General features: G+C 39.1%; 1 protein-coding gene across 2 annotated transcripts in view; it reads left to right on the forward strand.

Annotated features, from left to right (window-relative positions):
* The first annotated feature begins 408 nt into the window (after positions 1-408).
* The window catches only part of PFKL (phosphofructokinase, liver type), a 45339-nt gene continuing 19427 nt past the window's right edge, over positions 409-26320 (forward strand). The window contains exons 1-11 of one of the 2 annotated variants that reach the window (XM_063306829.1): positions 409-609; positions 9625-9698; positions 10638-10715; positions 13998-14187; positions 17996-18161; positions 18467-18511; positions 18622-18799; positions 20384-20479; positions 20764-20856; positions 23207-23332; positions 24614-24678. In XM_063306829.1, the coding sequence (XP_063162899.1) occupies positions 504-609; positions 9625-9698; positions 10638-10715; positions 13998-14187; positions 17996-18161; positions 18467-18511; positions 18622-18799; positions 20384-20479; positions 20764-20856; positions 23207-23332; positions 24614-24678 (1217 nt within the window). In that variant the 5' untranslated portion in view covers positions 409-503. The remainder of the gene's footprint in view (positions 610-9624; positions 9699-10637; positions 10716-13997; positions 14188-17995; positions 18162-18466; positions 18512-18621; positions 18800-20383; positions 20480-20763; positions 20857-23206; positions 23333-24613; positions 24679-26320) is intronic. The other variant, XM_063306830.1, reaches the window with a different exon arrangement.

Genomic DNA, 26320 nt, shown 5'->3' on the forward strand with positions numbered 1-26320 from the left:
CTGGGTACTACCCAAAAGCAGGTCTACTACTAAAGAACCAATCAACCCTTGATCAAATACTGGGGCAATGAACAGCAAGCAGAGAACTCACAGACTTTGTGCATGTGATGCCAGTGGATGACGGTTTAGGAAAAAAAAATGTATCGGGCTGGGTTAAGGAAAGAAGTGGAAAGCAGCCATTATGGTGGGTGGACAATCGAAGGCATTTATAGGGCCATCCTTGGAAGAAATAGAGATTCCAAGTCTGTCCATCGCACCTAAATTAAGTCCCTTAGGGGCAAATCCCGGTAGCAGTCAAGTCAAAGCAACACCTAGCGCAGAGAAATTGACAGTGGTGACGTTGCCTCCACAGCGCCTGCGCTGGCCAGGTAGCCCCTCCCCCAAGACGGAGCCAGCGGCCAAGAGCAGCCGAGAGGCGGGGCCTCCAGAAGCCGGGATCCTGATATTGCTGTTGTTGCTCGTGATTTACTTTAGATTTTTGCACCCCGGATACGGCTGCGGAAATGGCGGGAACCGATCTAAGCTCGACGGGGCTGGACCTAGAGAAGCTACGCATGGCGGGCGCCGGTCTGGCGTTAGCTGTGCTCACCAGCGGCGGCGACGCACAAGGTCAGTGAAAAAGAGGACCACCCCACCACCCCACCAGCCCCCTGCTTCCCTTCAGTCGAGCCGGCTCAAAAACGCCAGGTGGGGGCGTGCGATCTCACGTGCTGCCACATGGAACGTGCAAATGCGCACGACTAAGAACTGAGCAGGAGCGAGGCTGCCGGCTAGGTTGAGCAGTGGAACCCCTACGCTACGGAGGTTAAGCGGAGAACGATCTTTGTAATCGATACCGGAGAGCCCGATCGAAAACCCTAAGCAAGCCCGCGCTTGAGGGCTCGTCCCAGAAACCGTCCTTCACCAGGGAGCTCCTGCCCCGCCTTCCTTCCAAAGCCTGGTTTTACGAGGTGCCGCAAAAGGGCGCCTCGGGGGTTGGCGGAGGGCGCTGCTCTCTGCCGCGACTGTTCTCATCGTGCTTGGGGCGGAGGCTAGCGGTGCATTATTCAGACCTGACGGGCTAAGAGGGTCACCTTTGGAATAGACTATGTGACAGGAGTATCCTCGAGTCTGTGACGAGTGTGCTCATTTGACGCAAGCAGCCTCTGCACATTCGCAGAAGGGGAGGGAATTTCCTCCATGATGAGCCAATGAAATTTTCCTATTCCACTTCCACATTTTTAGGGCTTCCAGAACTGGACTGCAAAAATTCAGATGAGGACTGGATAGCAAAGAGATGTAGATGACTCTCTTCCGCTATTAGTGGTCATCTGGATTTTTGCAACCCCAGATCTCGTATCACTGCATTGCACTTGAACCAAAACATGGATCCATTAAATTTTTGTCATTCTTCATCCCCCCCTCCCCCGTGTCTGCTTAATAATGCAGCCCTAACATAATCTGGTTACAAGGAACGTTCATGCAGAGTATTTTGAATATTAAATACAAAGTGGCATCATTTGCTTGTATATTAGGCATAGGATTTGAGAGGAGAATCAGCAATAGGGCCACCTGCTTCTTTTGCTTCCAGAATTGGAAAATGGCTTATTGTACAGTGATGTATATAAGTTTTGTGTGCTAATTTCTGAAATATATTGCAAACTCTTAATTGATACAAGGAGCTTTTCTTGAAGCAAGCCTAGTCATTAGACAACTGGGATGTGTCAGTGCGAGTCCTTTCATGACTGCATTTGACCTGTAACATGATTTAGGGGCCTTGGATCTTTTCCTGTCTGAATATCTTAAACAACTTAGGCTGATGGTTAATTGTTAAAGCTGGTTGTATGCACTTTAAAGCTGCATTTGTGTTCATTGGCTGTATTGACTAATGATTTTTTTCTCCTTATAAACTTGACAGGGTCATGTCCTATATTATATTTAGCAGTCCTCCCATTACTGTTACAGAAATTGATTAGAAATAGACAAATAGCTATTATTTCCAGGGTATTATTACTAATACCCTTAGTCCTTCAAGGGACAAACTGCCTTTGAATCTACGTTGAATACATAATGAAGAATCTATGTGACGTAGTTGTATGCCTGTAATAAATTTCATCTTGATAGCATGAAATTTTTCCATTTTAAAAATAAAGAAGTTAGATACTATTTAATTATCTTGGGGTGGGTAGGGAAGGAAATATAATTTCAAAAAATATTATTACTCTTTTGCTTGTAACAGACTCAAATGGTTAATTTAAAATACTGTACTTGTTATGACTTACAAACTCACACAGGTCAAGGAAAATTGAAAATAATACTGCATACTCAGCTGGAATGCTGGCTATTAGTTGGATAATACAATGTTGCTTAATGATACATGTTTTGTTATAGAACTTTTAATACAAAACTTTTACTGTATTTTAAAAATGAACCTAACCCCTTTCTAAATATCCAACTTTATCTTTTCAAGCATATCAGCAGTAAGATAGTTTAAATCAACAGTGGAATATAAAAAATTGAAAGAAACATTGTAATCTACAGTAAATGACAGAATCAGGTTAGTTGTAACAAACTTTCATTCCTGAATCTTGTGTTTTTCTCAAATGAGTCCTAGAAAAATGGAATGTGATGGGTACGCATACTTTATGTGTGTGATTTATTTTAGGACAGCTGTTGCCCTTACACTGCCTTCATTTTGCCCTTGTTTTCTACTATGTAATGTCCTCATTTATAATGAAACAATTTGTCTAATTTAGAATGAAAAATGTTACAACAGATGTTGCCTGCAAAATACTGTGCTATGAATTATAGCAGCTTAATCTTTTTTATTTGTTTATTATTTCAGGATAACAAGCCAAAGTGGCATACAGGCTATATAAACAATGTAAAATCTCAGTTTTGTAGACTAACTGGGGAAAGGGTGTCCTTTGAAGCCAAATGTCTGTAATTAATTTGTTATTTGCATAAATTCATATATTACATAACATATATATATATATATATATATATATATATATATATATATATATTGCAATTGATAAATTCTATCTAAAGTTTTTCAACATGTATGCAATTATGCAACTGATATAATTCACATCAATCAGCTGGGCTGCTTTAGAAGCAACACTTTGTCCAATTATTTGGGATGAAGTCCAAACTACAACTTTGTCCATTCTATCCAAAGGTCACTAAACTGAGTAAAATTGAAGTTTTACTGTAATTGTAAATTAAACACAGTAAATATTATTTTAAAATCAGTAAAAAAAAACTTCTAGGATTCTTCCCATAGGTCAGTCAGTGACGGAGAAGAGAAGACATTGAAAAGAATCCAGCTGAGCAGTCTTCTTTAGTAATCATTGCCTCCCTTGGTTCCTCCCTCCTCAAGGCTTCTTCCCTCAGGATAAATAGGTGGAAACTGGCCTGGGGGTAGGGAAAACCTTTGAAGCAATATCCTTCTTTTAGCAGTGGAGTAAATGTAATATCTCAGGGAGTTGGGACAATCAGAATTATTGTTGGGTGAAGTCCCCTTATTCCCCTATATTCTCCCTTTCCCTTTGTATGACATGCTTCCTAATCTCTGTTGTTGACATTTTTTCCGTATTACATGGAAATGTTCTAGTGTTAAGAACAATCAGCTGTTGAGCTGGAAACAGCAATCTACTTGAGAGGAAGTCTCTTAACTTAAATCAGTCAAGGATATAATTGTATGCCATGGGTTGCACTATCTTTTATTTATATGTTATAAAATATTATATGTTACCCTTTCAAACAATGTGTGTTTTGATTATGAATTACGTTTGCAATTCTGTCTATTCCACTGGGGTTTGTGGCAGATCCCTGAGGAGATAATAATGTAAAGTCTCTTCCAAATCATCTTCTACTCCCATTCTATACTTTTCTTTTATTGTTTGGTTGTTTTATTTATTCATTTTTTGAAATTTCAGCCCAGAAGTAGACCCTGGGTGAGTTATAGTTTAAATATAATATAATCAGCAGACATGGCTACCTTTTAAATCAAACACAGTGCTAAGTAGAACAAAGACAACAGCCTACTTAAAATGAAACAAATAATGGAGTTGCCTAATTCTCTTATGTGAGGGTTCCACAAGTGATTGACCACTGTAGAGAAATTTTTGTCCTGTCTATCCACTAACATACCTGATATTCATTGTGGGACATATACAGGGGTTTCTGAACCAGACACTGGCCTAAAACTATATTGAAAGGGTGAGGTCCTTGCATGGAAGAGAAATATTGGGGTGTTTGTTAGTTATGTAGGATGGTGGAATCCAGTAGTCTTACAGTATTTCAGAGGAAACATAGGCTTTCCTCAAGGAAGAGTTTTCTGTTTCTCTCATTCAGCTGGCTATTCTATGTTTGTTAAATAAGATGGGCCAAATTCCACTAAATAAATGGTTGGCCCTCCATGTTTAGAATGAAGAAGGTAAAGATAATCAAAAGTGGACAAATAGCTATCTTCTTCTTGAGCCTGTTCTCAGCAGAGTTTGAAATCACAACAGAACCAAGCAATTTATATCAGCAAAATATTTAGTACAATTGTAACAGTAGTGTTGAAAACTCTTCTTCTCTACTCTGATCCCAAATGCCATCAGTCCTTTCCAACTCAGTATAACTCACTGTGTAGGTAATGGTGGAAGTGAAGACTGTATACTTCACTGAGAATCAGTGAATAAACCTTAAAAGAGGCTCTTGGCTGTGTTCTGCTAGTTTTTCTTCATGAATGCTCCAGCTGTCTAATGAAAATGTTTAGGGAATCAAGGAACTTCAGCTGTACATAGTAGAAGAGTGCTCAAGAATAATTCTTTTTACAATCTGGGTCATTTCAGTTCCACAGGCCAACCAAGGATTTTACAGAATCACCAGGTAAAGTAACTAGAAAATCTTCCAGAGTACTTAGTACCATCTAAGTGTTGTGGCAGGACCATCTGAACAGATTTCTTCATTTTTGTTAGAAGTTCAGATTCACAGTTAAGCTAATTATATTGTTCCATGACAGAGTGTTTCCATCAAAAATAAATTGAGAGTAAGCTTATCTGTGTGTTTAGATGTTGACTAATGCAGAGCCATGGAGGCCATGAAATCCAGGAGCTTCTCCTGCTAAAAGGGTTTCCCCCTGGACCACTGTTGAATATCCCCAGCATCATCATTTTGAGATAAGATAAGACCACTTTCAAGGCTGCCTTGCCAGCTTAAGGCAGGGAATCTGGTAGCAGGGTGGACAGTGAGCCAACAGAGTCCTAATTCTGTCCTAGAGTAGGTATATACAGTTTAAACTTGGGAAGTGTTGAACAGGATAGCTCAGTAAGGGGATGACTTTATGATAATTAGAAATGATAACCTGGACTGTGCTTAGTGATGTAACTGTAGTGTGTGCTATTAGAATGATTAGGATTTTGCTTATTGTTGGACAAAGCATTAACATCTTAATCCAGAATGTTGACATGCAAACTGAGCATTATTTAATGTGTTCAGGCAGAATGAGAATGATGGCACTTCGAAGCAGTGGTTTATAGAATTGCTTAGTGTAGGACACAACTACAGCATCTCTGAAAAATATCTGACCATGTCTTTGCCAGTCTTAGCTCCAGTAAATGTCTAATCACACCACTCTTTGGAGGAGTCTCGAATGAGAAAAAATAGATAATTAAACTACTATATAAAATAGGAGACTACGTTGGCTTCATAAAATAGCCAGACTACGTTGGCTTCATTTATTTTATGATTTGGGGTGTTAGGGAATTCTATAATTTAGCTTTAATTGTTATTTTAGCTCTGTGAGAAATGCTGTAACTGTTTTGGCCTAATCTGCTATAGTTGAAGCTGGTATGTGACCTACTTAGGGCCTGGGCCAAGAAGTTATTTTTTTCTTTCTCTTTGGCTTCAGTTGGCTTCTGAGATTCATGCAGAGGATAAGAAAGATGGTTTGGCCAAAAGAAACAAAAGAGATCTTGACTCACATTCCGAAACTTTGGTAAATCTTTTAGAGGAATCTTTTCCTGATGTCTTTTAGATGTGATGGCTCAAATGCTTTGTAGATGGTAATGGGTGTTGTCTCTATTTCCTCCCTCCCTCCCTTCCTTCTGCACTTCATTAAATACCTCAAGTGGCTTACAGTAAAATTCAAAAAAATTAACTACAGTAGTAATTTAAAACTGTTGAAACAAAAGTACTGTTTTTCCACATACCATTGTTAAACAAACCTTGGCCTACATAATACTTGTACTGTACTCAACCATTCTTTTCTCTAAAACTGAACTGATTTGTTATAGCTTTGTGTAAAACCTAAGACCTTCTAAGTAGTTAATTCTCATTGTAGAAGAAAAACTAGAAGAGAAAAAAATCTCATGGTATAATCTCACATTAAAATGTAATATGTGGGAGAATCGAAGGCAGTCCTTACGACAGCTATGTAAGTAGCATACTTTTTAGTAATACTACTTTATGTTTGCTTACTATTTTGAGATCACACTTAACAATGTAACAAGATATGGCTCAGTGTGACAGGTTAGTTAGATATCTAGGATTTATTCCATTCATAAAACTCAGTCTTACATGGTTCACCGGCCAAGAAATGCTATTTGTTACATTACACAGAGAACGTAAGAATGTTAACCTAAGGGCACTGGCACAGGGATCAAAGACAAGAAAGCAATTTGTACCTGTATCTCAAATAGAATTTCCTATCATTGCTGTTGGATGAATCTGCTAAAGTTACTGTGGTGTCAAAGAGGATTGGTTGTAAAGCAGTGGACTTATTACCCACCTATATAGAATAATCAGATGGTTTTCCACATACAGTTAGAATATGATGACTTTGTTTTCACTGAAAAGAGATAAATTGTCTCTTCTGCATATAGAAAAATCCCTTGCAGTGAAAATCCCATCTAGCCTATAATATAGTAGTTAATAGTGCTAGATTACCATGGGGGACCTGAATTCTGAAGCCTATGAGGTGACTTTGGGCCAGTCACTCTTTCTTAGCCCTAGACTAGGAAATTGAAAACTATCCTAGAAGAAAATAGCAGCAAACCACTTCCAAAAATATTGCTAAGAAAACTTCATGGACCTACCTACGTAGTCGCCAGGAGTCAAGATTGACTCAAAAGGCCATAACAACAGTAAGTGATTTGCTTGTGTACAAGCTTTGCTGCTGTGTCAACAGCAGGATATTGATATTTATTGAATTGCATTTTTCTTGTGAACCACCTTGAGAAGACTGCATTCTCAAAGCCTTTGCATTTAAACAAAAATATTTAAAAACTGAACAGCTGCTTTTACAGCTTCTTGGAAGGGTGTTTAAAGTACAAGTAAAAACACAAGTAAACAAACAGTCCACTCAAACAGCATGGAGAAAAGTGACAGTCCGTTTTAAGTAACTTGTGTCTTTTTGAAGAACAGAAGTATGTATCAGGGGAATCACATCTCACTGAGGAATGCCAAAATAAGCCTTGTACTCCTTTTTTCCCCCTTATCATGTACCCCTCTGCTGTCATCTAGATCCCTTTGCTAATTTATGTTGCTGTAGCCTTCTCCAATCTGGTGCCCTTCAAATGTGTTTAACTATAATTTGCAGAAAATCTCTTCTGGGAGATCTCAGATTGGGGAAATCTGTCCCAAGTGGTAGAGTCACTTGTTGAGAAATGAAAGAAAGAAAGAAAGAACAAGATGGAGATAAAAAAAAGCAGGATATGAATTATAGAAAGCAGAGGGAGTTGGAAACCAAAAAAGAACATCTTTTTAAAAAATATAGAGGAGGAGGTGAACAAAGCAGAATACTGAGATTAATGTTTCTGAGATGGAAAGTATGTACGCTATCCTTATACTATCCCATTCCTGCTCTATTTCCCTTCTACTTCCCTGGTTCATATAACTGTATCTTTCACTATATCTCTTGATGAGAGAAAGAGACTTAGATTCTTTCAGTCAAGGTCAAGTAAGAATCAGCGAAATGTATATAAAAGGAACCGTCTACATCCTGCAGGAACGTGCCTCATTGTTTTATTAAGGAAAATGGTCCTTTTAGAAGACTTACCCATTTAAATTCCCTGCTTTCTAATAAGCCTTTCCTTCTCAGATAAATGAGAGTGTAGTGAATGTGAGGAAATTCCATTTCAGGAAGTTCAGACTCTTTCAGAGCTACAGGGAGGGGAGGGGGGTTTGGAGACTCCTGAGAATCTGCAGCGGTTCAAGCTGCCACACTGTGTGTATGTGTAAAGGGCATTATAGAGTGGAAAGGGCAAGAGTTCTCAGGATAAAGCCTAATCAGTGGAACTGAATTGTGTGATACCGGTGTCAGAAATTGAGACAATACCAATTTTTTTTTAATTACATAATGTAATAAACCAAAAATTCACAAATCACAGCCACTTATTCATCAGATAACTTTAAGCCATTCCTTCTTACATTAGCCCTACCCAACATTTCTAATTTGCATTATAGAGGTAGTAAGAGCCTTCCTTGAAAAGCTAAACTTTTTCTAATAATAAATTTGATGCACTTGGAGCTCTTATGAAAGTAGAGCTACCAGATCTGGATTAAAAATATCCAGATGATATGACAGCAAAGAGATACAGAGAACCCTAAAGTCTTTGCTGCCAGTAGTGGTGGTCTAGATTTTTGCAGCCCAAATCTGATAGTCTTAATGAACGGTAATATATAGACAGCAAATTTCACTGTTATGCAGATGAATTAAGAAATAGCATGTGATGTTCTTTGATATTATGCATCTCAATTTCACTTACATCACGGCTGGGTCCAATATTAATGGTATCTGAGTTGCAAATGGTATCCTTTTCATCATTATATCTTTGCCACCTATTCTGAATATTGTTGCTTTCGTTCCAGTTAAGAAATTTCTGCAGATGTAATGGATGAGAGGAAAAACTTGCTCTGTTAGCAATGACAGATTTATTTATTTTTAAATGAAAGTTGGATCTCTTTCTCTGAACTTTTAATTCTTTTTTTGTGAGTTTCTTTTAGGGTTTATTTTCTCTTCTCTGAAGTGGAAGAAATAGGCAACAGTTTTTGGCATTTTCTTTTAGCAGCTAAACATAAATAAAACCATACCTACATGATTAACAATCAAGCAAGTATTTTACTCATAAGGATCTCATGCTGTGCAGTTTCTGTGGGATTTCATGTATACTGTTTTATTCTTTTCCCCACTATATTTTTTACTTCATTTTTGGGTGCATAAAGTTTTCTTCCCAAGGAATTTTTACTCATTACTGAGGTAAGACAATACAAGTGCTATTCTGTACACACATAAGAAGGCAACCCTTTCACTGCTTATTCAGAAGTGCGAGGGTATTCAGTGATATTTATTCCTTGCTTATGTTGAAGTTTGTACACTGCCTCTGTTCAGCTACAACGAACTGCAAATTCCCTATGCATTATCTAGCAAAAAATGAGTAGGAATGTTTTTACAGTATTGTTATGTGCTAACCTTCCCCAACTTACCGTCTTCTAGTGTCTTGAGCTTATTTCTGGAAATTCTAACTGCAACACATTTGGAGCATGCTAGTTTTGGGATGGCTGTTTTTTCCAAATTTAGCTATAGTGCAGAATACTGCACCAGTTTGTCTGAAACCTGGGCCATAATTTACTTGTGTTCCATGTTTCCAGGTATGAATGCTGCTGTTCGAGCTGTAACTCGCATGGGAATATATATTGGAGCTAAAGTGTTCCTGATCTATGAGGTTCACATTTTTTATTCATCATCAGAATGTTTTCTTCCTCTGTTGTGCATGTGTTTATAGAAATAGTCCTTTTAGATTGCTGCAGGCTTCTGGGAAACTGTAAGGGTGTGAATATTTTTACAATGCTGCAGAAATTGAACAATTAATACAGACCTATAGTATAATCTTAGGAAGCTTAGGAAAATTTTAAGAGAGTTAAGAAAAGTTTGAGGAATATCACTGACAAGTTAAATAGGAAAGAATGTTTTTAGCCTTTTGATAACAGCTAACTGTAAATGCAGAATACGTTCTGCTTTTAGTATAAAATATTAAGGCAGTTTTGGCAGAAGCGGGACTCAAACTAAGTTCAGTTTAATACTGCTGGATTTCAGTTTAAATTCCCATCAGATCCAAACAATATGTCCGCTGGGGCACAGATTCCCTGTTTCTGATAATAGGCTACTTGTTTGCTGAGCTGTTTGTATTTCCGGACTATTTTTTTTTTTCCATGACTGTTTTTACAGTTCAGCTAGCCTCACAAGAAATTCAATTGTAGTATTGTGGAAACATTTGCTTCCAACAGTTAAGGTGCTGTATTGCTACATTGGGCCAACTTTGCTATATCATATTGGATATTTTTCTTGATAATATGTGTTATTACATTCTTTTATAACATTTTTAATTTAAGCCTTTTCCCCTATTTGTCAATCTTTGGCATGATTGTGATTTTATGAAGAGCAGTTAGATGGAATGCATGTGGAGCAAGTTAGTGATGTGTCCTGCTTTACATTTTGCTTCTTGTAGCCATCTGCAGTAAATTTGAACAAGAGGGTAAGACCAGGGACATTGGGGTATATTTCAAGATAATTCCCTATGCTGCAAATTAACTTTAATAAAGTTGTAAATTTTCTTGGTAGTACAGTAGTGGTGTTTTTGCATCACATTCTTTTTTCTTCTCAGGGTTACGAGGGACTAGTGGAAGGAGGAGAAAATATCACGCAAGCAAACTGGCTTAGTGTGTCCAATATCATTCAGTTGGTAAGGCTAATCTTTCCTGACTTCTTACTCTGTAACTAGACAGGTCTTATGTTCATTTCTGTTGTGCTACATAAGCCTTCCATGGCACAGAACTTTGACTTAACTCTCTGAGCAATTTGGATTAAATGTAAGTTTCTGAATTTGGGTGATGATTGATTCCCATTTTCAGGAAGAACTGAAATTAGATACTGTACTAGAACACAGTCTGCCTATGTGCTGTGCTTATCAGTCAGTGCTTATCAGTCAGATCACTATGAGCTGCCTCAGCTCTCATGCCTTCTTTTGTCTTCTATTAATAGCAGTGGTACCGTCAAATTTTACTGAATAAGACATGAGTCACTTTTCGTCTTAAAGTTTCCATGTTATTGGGAAGAAATAAGAATCTATTCAAGGAAAAGTCTACAGTACTTTACATAAATTCAGTACAGGATAAACAGATATGGCTCAGCCTATTAAATTGCGGAGTAGTAAAATCTTATATGCTGCTAAGCATTGGAATATTGTGACTCTTGTGCTTCAGGATGGCAAGAGATAACTACCTTATATTAGCTAGCAATGCCCATAATTGTGAACCAGGAATCATGGCTTGATTAACATGGTGTGACTAAGTAGGATACTGGTGCACACAGTCCTTTTATTCATTCATCCATTCACAAGATCAGGTAAACAAAGAAGAACCCAGCTTTGTGTTAAACGTGAAGTAGGGAATTAATGGATTATTCAACCCAAAAAGACAGGAGTTATAAGCCAACAACAAACACTGGCTTAAAGCTGGTTTACAATCCTGATTTATACAGACAACCTCCTTTCCCAGGATCTATGATTCTGATGTAATGGAAAACTATCTCATTTTTCATCTGTTTATTCTTGCAGACAAAAGACTAAGGAGCAAAGGGACTGCAGACACTGATATGCCACCTGTTCTTATTATGCCTTACTAAGTTAGGATCCTTAATTTACTGCTATATGTGACCATGGCTGTTGAATAAAATAATTCTAGACTAATAATGTCTGTCCAAGGTAATAGAAGTTCTTCAAGAACTCAGGTAGAGAGCTTGTCCAGCCTTGCTATCTGGGAAGATCCTGGTAATGAACTGAGTCCAGCAGGGCTCCTTCCTGAATGAAATTCTTCATGTAAACTTTGCTGCAGCTTGTGTAGGAAAGATTATTTTCCTAGGGAGATTAGCAGTGTCTTCCATTGGGATGGAAGGAAGGAATCCAGTCAGATAAATTTCCTAATTGGTTGGTTTCCAGTCTTTTCTGCCTCATATATCCCACCAATCCAGATCTCCTGAACAGATGTGATACATAGCTCCTCCTCGTCCAGCTTTCAGAGCAACCTGTGTGATTCTTCTGACTCTCTTGCATGTTTATTTGTTTATTTTCCTCTTTATGATTTCCCTTTTGTCCCACTTTTGGGAAAGGTTCGGCTTGTTGCATAGCAAGAGCAATTATATTAGGTAGAGAGGATAATAATGTTCTTGATCTATCCCTTCAAGCAACCCTAAATGATAAGAAATGATTTCTCATGTACTCTAAATTGTTCTATGATTCAATTCCTCAATTTTTCAAACTGCTGCTACATTGGCTTTTCACTTTTTTTTCAGATTCAGCAAGGAAGTTTTATAACAGGTCTTACAATTTTTTTTATTGGACACCCCCCCCCGCCACACACTTAACATAGGTGTTTAATAGTGCTGGTTAATAACCCATGCCCTCACCCTAGTAACCAAATCAGTGTCTTTGTCCTAGCTCAGCTTTCCCAAATCCATCCAATACCCTCCAGATATGTTGGGACAACAGCTTCCAGTGAGACTGGCATTCAGCCAGGATCACTGGGAATTCTTGGAATTGCAGTCTCAATACTTCTAAAGAAGGTCAATTTAGAAATTGTTGTTCTGGTAACATAGTCCTCAATTTGTGTTCCATCGTTGAAAGATGGAAAGGCTTGCCTTTGGTGAACATTGTGGGATTGCTCTTTTTATTAAAAACTATTAACTAGAGCTATAGGAAGTAAGGGTTGTATTATGCTAGAATTGCTTATTAGATGGATCTGACTGTCAGAACGTCTCTGAAGTAGACCCACTCAGCTCACTTACAAAAGTGTTGTTTTTTTCCCTTCTTCTTAGAGCCTTTCCCAGTTTGACTGGTGTGTTTCCTTTCTGTCAGGTAACATTCTGGTGTTGCATGTCTCTATAGGATGGTTCCTTCTTTGTCTGCTGTTGATGCAGCTTCTGCTAGTAATAAATACAGGCTTGAGCAAGGCTGGTATGTCTATGCCGTGTTTTCTTTTATGTGCCATATAGATTATCCCAAAATGTTCTCTAAAGAGGACATATAACAGTTGTGCCAGTTTTTTGGATTGCTTTGCGCCCCTTTAACTGGGTTTTGCAGCAGTCCAATTTAATTATTTAAAAAACAGTAACCTTTCTAGCAGCATGCTCCTCCACTACTGACCTTCTCAGCATATTTCTCTTCAGATTACCAGTATTGTAACAACTTAAATCCATAATTTTTGTGGTTTTGGCCTATTTGTGTTATAAATACTAGTCCAAAGCTTTAAGTCAAGGGATGTAGATTTATTATGCTAACCCTCAAAACAGTTGTCTTTTCCTGTGCTGAAGGGACAGGTGTTCAGAAGATGGTTCTTCTATTACAGTCCTGTTCACAATACCAGGCACAGCAGAACCTGCTAAGAAGTTCTTTGAGCAGAGCAACAAAAGATTGGGTTAACTAAGAGGTGTTTCTAATGGGCAGAACAGAAAAGGTCAAATGTTAACATAACAAACCCTCGGTTCCTAGTTTCACTGTCCAGGGCTACCAAGGCTGATGTTGCTCAGTGGCACATATCACCATAGTAATCCTTAGAACTTCCTCTTATCATGCTTGAGATCTAACAGAGAAACAAATAACTTCCTCAAGAATGTAGCATATTTTCCAGTCAGCTCTGCAATGTATTGGTGTGTCAAAATAGTATCTTGTGAGAGATTGCACATTTTCACTGCTCCTGGCAATTTTCACAATGTAGAAAATAGAAAATTGAGAAAATGTATGTATTCTTATAACTTCTTAGTTTGTGCCTTCTGAAGCAAGAGCATATACTAACCTAGGTCTGTTTAACAGAGCTACAAAGCCTTTTTATTTCTCCTATGTCCCCTTTTAGAAAATGCCTATATCAGTTTTCCATTGGAACTCATATACTTTCAAAGACCATTTTTTCCTATTAATTTCTGGAGTCATCCAATTTCTTATTTATCATAAGGCTTTCCTTTCTGTTTATAGGGTGGCACCATCATAGGCAGTGCCCGCTGCAAAGCTTTCACCACACGAGAGGGCCGCCTCCGGGCTGCCTACAACCTGGTACAGCATGGCATCACCAACTTGTGTGTCATTGGAGGGGATGGCAGCCTGACTGGTGCAAATATTTTCCGCACAGAGTGGGGTGGTCTTTTGGAGGAACTGGTCAAAGAAGGTAGGTGCAAACCTGCTCTCACCTCCTGGTACCAGTGCTAGACCACTACCTGCATTTCATGTTATTCTCTCTAAAAGTGAACTTGGATGCTGACAGCCAGCAGACTAGAACCAAACTATGCCTCAAAGGATGAAAGGTAGTATCAACATACTTATTTATTCAATTTATATTGCTCCTTTAAAACCAGAGAGCATGAAAGTTTTCATAAACCCCTCTACCCCCATACATATGCACATGGACACACATAATCTTTCCATCCATGAGGATTGAACATATTCAGTAGCTGCTAAAAACATTTGCTGTGAGAAGAAAACTAGAAAACTATTCCAGATAGAATAGAAACTGAATAAAAATTGGTTGGAAGAATTTATAGTAAGCAGAAGAAGGAAAGGTTCAGTAGTTTGAATAGGATCATTAATAATGTTGCAAGCAAAATCTGTTACCTACCTTTCCTACATGCAGCCACATTACGTATCAGTAACAACAGCAGCACTTGTTTTTATTGTCCTTGGTACTATATGTGTTTTGAGAACTGTACCAATAAAAACCTTTTTTGGAAGAGTTGTTATGTATTAAATATTTAATTTCCACAGTCTCCTCTTCCTAGCCTTAGTTCACCTTCAACAAGGACAATGCGAAGTCTTCTGTTTGAGTGGGAAAAAACAGAGACATAAATTTGGGATTGCAGGGTTGGGGAAAATCATACTGGGCAGCAGCATATGCAAAAAATAAAAAATAAAATCTGGATGTGGATGCCTTGGATCATGTTGAATGAGCCAACAGTGTGATGCAGCTACAAAAAAGCACATATGCAATCCTAAGCTGCATCAACAGAACTCTGGAGTCAAGATCAAGAAGAGTCATTCTTCTCTGTTCTGCCTTGGTCAGAGTGCTCCCAGTCCTGACCACAGTATTTTGAGTGGTAACCAACTGGAGTATCCCCAGAGAAGAACAACCAAGATGACAAGAGACCTGGAAGAAAAAAGAAATGATGAATGATGGGACATGTTAAATATGCTCAACCTGGAAAAGTCTGTGGGGAGACATTGTATTATCTGGAGGTCTGTCATGAAGAAGATTGGCAGAATTTTTCAGGGTGGTTTTGCAATGGAAAGAAACCGTGGGTTTCAGTTATAAGGAATAAGATTCAATTGGACATATGGAAAACATTTCTATGGTAGTAGCTGTTGAACAATAAAACAGACTGTGTCATGAAGTGGGAGATTCTCCTTCCCTGGGGATGTTTAAACAGGCTAGAAGACTCTATTTTTTTTAATAAGAATTTTATTAGATTTAAAGCAAAGATAAAAATTACAAAAAAGCAAAAAAAACTGCAAAAAGAAAAATGAAAAAACTAAAAGTATGAAAACACAAGAAAAAAGAATTTTAAAGATTACATAAAGAGGTGACTTCCAACTTTTAGCAGCAAGAATATACAGTAATTTCCATAATCAATCCCTTACTCTATATCAAACCAAAATCACATTATTTCTATAAATCATTCCAGTAGCACATTATAAAAATCATTAAATACAACTGCTCCTTCCCCTTATATTAAAAGAAAAAGAAATATATAAACCTCCTAATCAACTCCACCCACCCCCAAAAAAAACATTTATTTAATTATTTCCTTCCTACCACTATTCTATACATTTCTGTCCACTATAATAAAGATAAAACTAAAAAACTAAAAAACATGTAAATTTTATGTTGCTCTTATAATTAATACTGCAATTATAACAATCTTAATTCTATTAAACCTAAAACCAAGCATTTATTGTTTATACCTTAATCTTAATCCAAGTCATTAAAAAAGAGTATGAAGTCAAACAAGCCTTAAAAGCAATCCAAATGAACATCTGTAAATCTTTACCCGACTTCAAAATATACCAAAGCATTCACATATCTCCGCATTGCACACAATGCATTTTTCATAAAAATATCAAACAGACCAATTCCCCCCCTTAAAAACTCCCAACTTCTCAGCAGAAAACCTCCCATAGAAAAAGCCCTCTTCCTTCCCATAACTTTCCATCAGGAAAACAATTCCATTTATGGTTTGCAATTCGAACAGTCCCTTTAATTCCTTCAGTTCCATAATCTTTGTCATTGTCAGCAAAAGCCTCAATCTTGCTGTCAGTAGAAACATTTCTATTGCTGTTGAGCTCCTCAACCTCTTCCATGACATCCCCAACCAGATGACACATTTTAAAGCTGATGTTTTCCACAATGTCCCGAATATATTCCATAATAGCTTGGCAGGAATAGAAAAAAATCTGTTTAAAAATCTGTTTAAGCTCACAACAGAACTCTGAGAAAGTCTGCTTGAAATCCTCCATGTTTCAGGCAGTAGATTATGGTGCCCCCTAGATACTTGACTAGCGAAAATAGGAGTTAATAGAAAATTTCTGAAAGATGTTGACCCAAGTGAAAGTATGCTAACAGGCAGCTCCCAGAGAAAGTGGCAACAGAAAGCTGAAGATTCAAAACAGATTCAACGTGTAGGAAAATATTACATTCTTCAAATTCAGTACAGAAATAATAGCATGGAGGCAATTATTTATTCCCAATCCTTACTAGTATTTGGATGGGAAACAAGCCAAAAATTTTTTTAAAAAATTAAAAATCCCAAAAATAATAAGCACCAAGACAGATTGCTTCTCCTTGCTGTAGAAAGCCTCTCTTAGGGTACGTAAACTTAAAAAAATAAATAAATTGAGTGATTAGAAATGGGGTGGCTGATCTTAGTGTCCCTTTAAGGCTACAGCGTGGCTTGGAAATGGTGACGTCCCAGCCTCCCGGCGTCTCTTACCAGATTAGTGCAAATGCTGTTTGCAATCCTCTGGCTGCAAGATGCCATTCTGGAGGACAGATGGGATGATTCCGAGTGATTTCTGTCCATGGAAACACTCCAGGGCTTCAGGGAAAACCTGCCTGAGCCCACAAAAAAACTGCCATGTTGTCAGTTCTGCCCGTGGAGCCCGCGAGCACAGTTGTTCAGATCACCATATTCCCACCAGAAGTGGTAGAAGACCATCTGTGTTAGCCCTTCAAGGTAGGCCCAGTCAAGAAACATTCTAGGAATGCTACTTTTGTTGTAGGGTAAAATAACAGAATCTTGAAAGCCGGTCAAAAAGCCCTTTTTTACCAAACAGCATCAAGGCAGGATTATTTTGCGTTTCTTTCCCATGCTTGCTTCAATCTCTAAACTGTAATCACTTCTTCAAGTCCTTCCTTAATGGATTGTTCCTTCCTATCTTCCTTAGCAGCTCTTTCAGGCTTTTCCCAAAGTTAACTCTAAATTCCTTTATGATCTGTTAGGAATTCTGTGGTTCTAGATTCGAGCACTGGCCAGGTGATCTCCAAAATCCCTTCCAACCCTATGATTTATTGTTTGCTTTTGTAAAAAGTTCCTCACTTTTAAGACTGTTGCACCTTTATTTGAATCTCTTTTATAGTCAACTGCACCCCATGAAACACAAGTTAGTGAAATCAGTGCTTTCATGATACATATAACCTATTTGTCCTGTTTCTTTTCTAATTATTTTATGCATTTAAAAATAATTCTGCAGCTAAGCTGTTAATCAAGGCAAAGACCATAGTGAACAATTTATCAGAATACTGTTTAAGACACAATAAAAGAAAATCCTGGTTTTAGAATATATATTTAGAATTAACAATTACCTGATTCTAGTTAAAATAGCTCCCTTGTAGTTTGCTGTAGGACAAACTCTGTCTAAATGTGTTTGGAAATAGTTCATTTGAGATATTCTTAAGACTTACAATCTCTCATTCATTTTCCATCCAGGAAAGATCACTGAGGAAATATCTCAGACGTACCGTCATTTAAATATTGTGGGCCTCGTGGGCTCCATTGACAATGACTTCTGTGGCACTGATATGACCATTGGCACTGACTCTGCTTTGCACCGCATCATGGAGGTGATTGATGCCATCACTACGACTGCCCAGAGGTGAACACAAAATTTTCTATATCTTTTCTTCACTATCGTTGTTACAACCATGCACTATATATAAGACTTGCTTGAGACAATCTGCAATTAACCTCATGTCCCCCTACAGCAGCAGCCTTTTACCTAGGTGTGACTAGTTTTAATGAAGCTGCTTAACTATTCTCTGTAATTTGAAGGCTTTATTTTGTTTAATTTCCTCTCTCCCTTTTCCCCTCTCTTCATATTATGAAAGCACCTCATTAGTGTAAGGCACTCATATCTTCATCCAAGTAGCACTGGGTGATAACTCCTCTCTTATTTTGCAGTCACCAGAGAACATTTGTGCTAGAAGTGATGGGCAGGCACTGTGGGTAAGAGTTCTGCTTTGTTTGTTGAACTGAGAAAAGAATCAACAGTTTCCTAGCTGGGGAGGGCTAATCTAAAAAAAAAAAAGGCTATGTGTACCTCATTCAATCTTCAGGACCAGTTCTTTCACTTTGATAGACATCAGAGCTGCCATTCACAAGATGACGCTCTTCTCCTTTTCCAGATACCTAGCATTAGTTTCAGCACTGGCTTCTGGGGCTGACTGGCTTTTCATTCCTGAGTCGCCCCCTGAGGATGGCTGGGAGGATTTTATGTGTGAACGACTTGGTGAGGTGAGAACTAGTAATGTCTGATGTTCAACTACATAAACCTAGCTCACACTAGACAGAGCTTGTGGAATTCAGTCTGCCTACAGATACCATCGTAAGTGTCCATTTTGCAACCTGTTTAACCCGGCTTTGAAAAAAGATGGATGTGATGGAATGTGAGGGCTACCTTGGGGAACAGAGGGAAGAGCTGCTGCCTAGGGAACGATCAGATAAAAGGAAGGGGAGTCCGAGAGAGGGTAACGGTCTAAAGGAGAAACTTACAAAGGACCCACCCTAACTACTCAGGTGGTAAATAGGGAGGGCAGGAGATTTGTACTTTCAGACTTGCAAGATTGTGTTAATGTAGCCTTACAATCAAGTTGAATTAATTCCTCTAGTTGTGTTTCCTGTCTGGTTTACCTATAAGGACTGGCAACAATCTTGCAAGTACAAATCTCCTGCCCTCCTTATCTATTGCTTGAGTATTCAGGGCAGGTCTTTCCTAAGTTTCTTCTTTAGACTGTTACCCTCTCTCGGATTCCTTTTCTTTTTATTTGATTGTTCCCTAGGCAGCATCTCTTCCCTCTGTTCCCCAAGGTGGCCCTGACTTCCCATCACAATAGATTATTGTTTTTATATAAAAAATGGATGCTGTCATATTGCAAAGTACCAGTGTTCAGCATCATTTCCAAAAGCTCCTGTGGACTCCCCCACCCCGCCCCATGAGACCCAGAGAGATTCTTTAGAAAATAAAAATAAGACATGGCTGTAAAAATTTGGGCATATTTTCAAAAAAAGGCAAAGGTATGCTGAAAAACAGCAGGAAACATCCGCCCTAGTTTGCTTTAAAAAAAACCTTATATTTATAAGGGTGTGCAAAACTCATAGATTTGAGAATGGAATGTTCTGTAGTACTCTGTAACATTCTATTCCTCTGACATCATGCCATTCCAGGGCTCATACAATATTTTCCAGAAGTAATAAGCCTGTTTGGGAGCCAGAGCACCTCTTGAACATGTGGAGGAGTAATTCTGGAAACTGCCAAACTGTCCCTGAAATGGCATGGTCCAGAAAAGGTATGGCATGATCTGAAGGAGGAACAGAACCTTCTAATGTTCCTCAGAATTCCAGATTTTTCCAGAATGTTAGGTGCTTTTAATACTCCCTTAACTCAGATATGTACTTCCTGAGCTAATATGGCTTACTGTGGCACTCTTAGAAAAAAGTGTAACTTTTTTAAGGAGCAGCTGACAGGTAAGGAATTTGCCTGGGTAGAATCTAGGTCAGCTAGCTTGCTTGCTTGCTTGGATTTGAATACTGTGCACCCCACTACTGCTAACAGAAGCTGGCCAACAGAGAAATGAAATTGTTGAAAGAAGGACAAGAGATGAAATCTTCCAAATTCGAGGTTTGTGGTATAAGAAATTCAGGACCATTCAACTGTGGTCAGCTTTGTCTCCATTTTTCTCTATATGTAGGGACTACATTTCTATGTGACTAAAAACCCTGGAGTGTTAATATTAGGACTGTGTAAGTCTCTTGCCTTGGAGTCTCTTGCTTTGGCCCAGTCCATCAGCTGTTAGGTTTCTTATATTTTTATCTGGACAGGCCCGAAGCAGAGGATCCCGACTGAATATAATCATAATTGCTGAAGGTGCCATAGACAGGAATGGGAAATCCATCACTTCTAACTATGTGAAGGAGGTAAGAGACAAATTAATAGGTTAGAAACAGATATTGAAAATAGAACTTGGGGGGGGAGGGTCTTTTAAATTCTAGAAATATTTGCACAGATTACTGTGTTTCTTGGATTTTTTTCAGCCTTTGATCTATCCTGAGAAACTCAACTTGGGCAGCTTTAATATAGATTCTCTTGTAGAAACTTTTGATCTACTGAAGTCTCTGACTTTATTAGGGGAAGGGCATTGTGTTGGTAGGGGATGCAAGATATAAAAAGTATCATCCTTTCCTCCCCTCTTTTTAATCAGCTGGTTGTGAAACGCCTTGGCTTTGACACTCGCGTGACTGTGCTTGGTCATGTGCAGCGTGGTGGGACCCCTTCTGCATTTGATCGTGTCTTGGTAAGTCTGATCTTTCACAGTATGACTAAATACTGTGTTTGCCTATTCAAGTCCGCCCAAATTTGCAACCTCCATCACATCTGTTCACGGCTTCCCAAGGGGTCATGTATCACGGCTTGAGAACCTCTAGGTCAGGAAGTCTGAGTCCTGAAGTTAACCTTTTGTGTTGTGCCTCCATGGTTTCCTCCTTTTGGAATAGTAAAATTCCTACTTTTAAAAGAGCAGTTGAATAGTTTGGTATTTTGAGATCTTATTTTGCAGCCTGCAGGTTTATTTAGTGCTACAGGATGGGAGGAGTTCTTACCCGGTTTCTGACATAATTTGGCAGTGCCTTCCTGGGCATCCTTGCCTACGGATCTTATGCCAAGAAAAAGCATTGTCCTGAAGTAAAGACAGTTCTACCCTGACACTACCAAGTAAAGCTAATTTCTCTTCTTCAATTAGATGTCACATTCCAGGCTAGCTGTATAACCATCTCCTCCTCTCCCTCTTTTCTCTCGGAAGGGGTTGTTCCATGGCTGTGAACCAGTGCATCAGTGAGGGTGAAAATAGTTTAGAGAATAGCTGTTGTGAAACAGGTTGCACACGTTACTGCAGAACTTAACTGAGCAGAAGAGGATTACTGTGTGCCGTAGACATTACCTGCTTCATAATATGTGACAGTTGGAAGAATTTGTGTTTGACTGCAGAGGAAACTTTGGTGATTCATGAGCTATATGCCTGTGCAGAGCTCTTTCAGAATGTTCTATAATTTACCAAATGTATTAGCAGGATCCCTGCCCTGTGCATAGCATGCACAGTTAGATGCAGCTGCTGCTCAATCTCTGGCTTGCTTTCTGTGAAAAGGTGAAAGGTCCCCTGTGCAAGCACCAAGGCATGTCTGACCCTTTGGGGACGCCGCTTTCATGACGTTTTCTTGGCAGACTATAGCAGGGTGGTTTGCCATTGCCTTCCCCAATCGTCACCTTCCCCAGCGAGCTGGGTACTCATTTTACTGACCTCGGAAGGATGGAAGACTGAGTCGACCTGCTCAGACCTCATAGTTACTTCATGTATTTATACTTTGTCACCCTTTTTCTCTTTAATTTGTGTTAAATTTTATTTTACCTTTTGTTCATTTGCCTATGTAGGATCCATATCAGTCCTGTTCATGTACCTTCTGGCCTTGTACATAAGGCTTCTGAAGGCCCCATTCTACAAGTGCCAGCACTGTGGTAGCAAATTCCTCCCTCAGATGGACACAATCTTTGCCTTGTGGGACTTGGGCAAGGCCATGCAGTAGGCACTTCTAAGCACAGCCAGATATTTACAGAACAGCCTGAGTGTAATTGCTCTTCTTGGCAATGAGCCATTTGGGGGGAACAAGTTCTTAGGACATCAGATTCTGAAGCTATCATAGCCTCTGTCTTAATCCAAAGTTTCTACCATGTCTCACTAGTTGCTGGCACCTATCACACCCTGTCTTGAAGACATTTAAGTAAAATCTTTTTCTCTTGCTGAGAATCCCCAGGACTTTGTAGTTTTAACACTGGCATCAGGAAAACCATGCAAAAGCAGGCTTTTATCTGAGTACCATGACTATCTGTCTAAGTAAGGTTGTCTTTCTCAGGAGCAAATCTGTACCAGGCAATTTATTCAGGTGTCACTCTCATACCCATCACAAACTCAGGATGCCCTTCAATGCAGCTTTCATACCCAAACTCCAATTCTCTGTGGCCTCCCACCCAAAGATCACCACCTTCTCCTCCATTAGAAATGGAGCTTCTGTCCTTGCATGCTTTGCAACCCCACAGTCTAGCAGCTGCCCTTGATCTTGGGGCTCTGTCCCACTCTCTGTTATGCAGGGTTCAGTTGGATGTATCGGGGGCGACAACTATGTCTCTGAAGCTTCCTCCATTGCTTTTTCATGTGTTTTGTCACCAGTTCATGATCCAGGCCTTTCTGTAGTGAACAGATTTTTCTGGTGGTGCAGGTTCTTCACCTCAAAACCTAGGAACCATCACAGACCACTGAGGATGCTTCTGGCCTTGAGACACATAGCATGGCATGTCTAGAGAAGAACCTTTGCTACACATTAGGAAGAAGCCGTAAAACAGTTGACTGCCCTTTGTCAACCTGACAGTGCAATTCCTTTTGATGCCCATTGTAATTTAATTGCAGTACTTCTTTCTCTTTCCCCCACCCATGTTTTAATAGATTTTTTTCCTGCATTTCTCAGCCTTGAAGCTGAGTGGTTGTTGATTGTTGACATAACCAGCATCTCTGCACTGAGAAACTCTGGCTCACAGCTTAACTTCCAACACCAATAGTGAGCTAACTTGCTTACAAAAAATGCACTTGTGTCTCCTAGAGCAGCAAAATGGGCATGGAAGCAGTGATGGCATTATTGGAAGCAACACCAGATACTCCAGCCTGTGTGGTGAGTCTCTCTGGGAACCAGTCAGTGCGCCTACCTCTGATGGAATGCGTGCAAGTGGTGAGTATTTCACAGAAACACAGAAGCTAATTATGTTCAGAATAGAATGCTGTGGCTTTGTTTTTATCTTGGGGGTGAGGGGATATATATATAAATATAAATATAAATGGAGATGATAGGAGGTTGACAATTGACACTGATGGTGCTGATATCCTAATGCCCTCCAAACATGTACAGTACTCACAAAATTCCTAGCAGTGCTGATTGGAATTCTGGGAAATTGAGTCTCTATATTTGAAAGTCTCCAGATTAGAGAAGGCAGTCTTGGCTACTCAGGACATATGTGTGGCAATTCTGCAGATATAGTTGGAATATGCATCTGAGATGCAATGCCCAAAAGCTTAGCTTTCACTTGAGAAAAAGCTACAAAAAGAAAATTGAAAACAATTTGACTGCTTTTACTGGAAACATAAAAAAATGTGGACTGGGAGATAAAGGATATCACAGATAACTGCTTCTCCCAAGCCCTAGCCTGTGGATCAGTAATATGGCATCCACAAGGCAGGGATGAATGGGGAAAGACAGGCCTTGGAGTATGATCAGACAATAGCATTGAAGGCTAGGACAAGGTTACTGATTCCTGTCCTATCTTTATCTCTATAAGATCAAATAATTAGTATAAAGAGGTTTTTCTTTTGTTAATTTTTGTTTGGGTTTCTGCAAGATCAAATTAATTTAAAGAAATAACAAAACAATGTTTCTTAAACATTGCAGGCCTACCTTATTTGCATAACTTGTCACAGTCATTCAGATTGTGATATTTGGGTGTAGTGTTTTAGAATTTTGAGTACAGAGTCATATCTTATGAATCATTCCTGATTTTGTTCCAGGAAGGAGGGTGCCTCTCTTTTTGGCCCAGCTTGGGCTTCCTTTAAAGTAGCGTTGAGGAATTTGTGACCCTGAATTCCCAACAGTTTATCCTAGCATGTCCAGTGGGGGAGAGTTTGAGAGTTGTAGTTCAGCCAAATCTGGAAGATCTAAAGCAGGAATTCTGGGAGTTGAAATCTTTAATGGTTAAGGATGAAAAACACTGATCTAAAGTCTCCCTATCCCTCATTTAAAAGGAAATCATTTTTTCCATGTGTTCCTGCCAATCCACAAACTATTTTTCTTGTTCTTTGTATGTTTTTCTGAAACAGTAATGTATTCTGAGTGGACTTAACTTGGTGGTTCTTGAATTGGAATGAACAGATAATCAATCTCACTGTATACTTGGTATTACCCGATTTCTTTTGTGACTTATGTCTGTAAGAGCCTCCCTCTGATTCTTTATCCTTGTAGACCAAAGATGTCCAGAAAGCTATGGATGAGAAAAGGTTTGATGAAGCTATCCAGCTCAGAGGCAGGTGAGAGCTATCTCTGAATCTGAGAGGAGATTGAATTTCTTTTACCTGCTTGTAGAAGTTCTTCAATGTGAATGAGAAAAGAGAAGGCAAAACATCTTTAGTAAGCTGCAGATCTTAACACTGTAGAAGCTACCTGGTCTTCTTTGTTCATTAAAGCACTCTAACATCTAATGGTTTAAAGTGCTGGACTAGGAACAGAGAAACCCAAACTCTGTGTTAGGCACAGAAGCCAGTTGAGTGATTTTGGACCAGTTACTTTCTCTCAGGGCTAAGAAGAAGGTAACAGCAAGTCACTGCCAAAAATGTTACCAAGAAAACAAGTCCATGCAGTCACCAAGAGCCAAGACACCCCCCAGTCATATAAATATTCAGTATCTCCCCCATACTCCCAAAATTATCTACAGCTGGAGGAAATCTCTGAATGTGAGTGGATCTGTCCAGGGCTTCTCATCATTTAATAGCTGGGGCTTCGTATTTTTTAACCAAATTTGCTTGGGATGATGTTATTATTTCTGTATTCTCTTTTCTAGCTGAACCTGACTTGATAATAAATAGTGGTATTCAAATAGTGATATTACCAATTAAATAGTGATATTGGTAAACATACTGAAATATCTATAGACCAATATTCTTTATTGTTGTTATTGTTTTCAGTTGGCTAGAAGAAATTTAACAGTTATACCAGAAAATTGGTTAAGGTTCTGGGCTAGAAACCAGGAGTCTGTGAGCTCTAGTCCTGCCTTAGGCATGAAAGCCGGCTGGGTGACCTTGGGCCAATCACTCTCTCTCTGCCCAACTTGGTGCAATGTAGACTTGTGGTGTTCCCCAGGCAACATGACTTGTCATGGCTAAATAATCTACACATCTGGCTGCTGGACCTCACAAGGATTTCCCAGCAAGAAAAAGCAGCATGAACACCAAACTGCTATGCTATACGATTAAAAAAAAACAAACAAACCAGAAAATTCAGTTTCCTTTCTATTTCAAGCCTGTTTTGCTTTGGCTATGGGAGAAATGTGCTCAGTCATTGGATTTCTCAATAGGCATATAATGTTATAGTAGGGATCCCTAAATTTTTAGAACAGGTTACGGGCACTTTCACAAGAACCTATAGGGTCTGGCCACTCAAAAAGCATCCATTTGCCAATCCTAAGCCTAACCCTACCGGCTTTCTAGCATCCCAGGATATTGTCTACCATCCCAGCGTATATCTGTGTCCCCCTCTCCCCCTCTGCACCCCCAGACAAACAAAGCACAGGGTTGCAATCCCCTGTATTTTTAACTTATTTTTAACACAGGGACATTAAACATTCTTGGAAATACAGATTACGCTTGAGCTGCCACTTTGCTTTCCTAGTTTCTATTTTTCCAGATAAAAATCTTGTAAAAAAGAAACAGAATGCAACAACTGAGGCCTAGAGCAGAGTGTACATCAAAGGAAGTGGTTTGTTGGCACATTGGCATTCATAGATGCCACACTGAAACTGGAAAGAAGTTACTCAGATAGTTGCAATATAGAATCCTGTTGTTCGGTGCTGTGGCCGTTCTTACCTTCCTCCCCTTGGAGAGGCATACCCAGCCCACATTCCATAGCCTTCAGCATGCTCGGTTCTAACTATCTGATGGAATCTTTTGCCTCTGG

Source organism: Candoia aspera, chromosome 6, assembly GCF_035149785.1.
Source record: "Candoia aspera isolate rCanAsp1 chromosome 6, rCanAsp1.hap2, whole genome shotgun sequence".
In the NCBI taxonomy this organism is placed as follows: Eukaryota; Metazoa; Chordata; class Lepidosauria; order Squamata; family Boidae; genus Candoia; species Candoia aspera.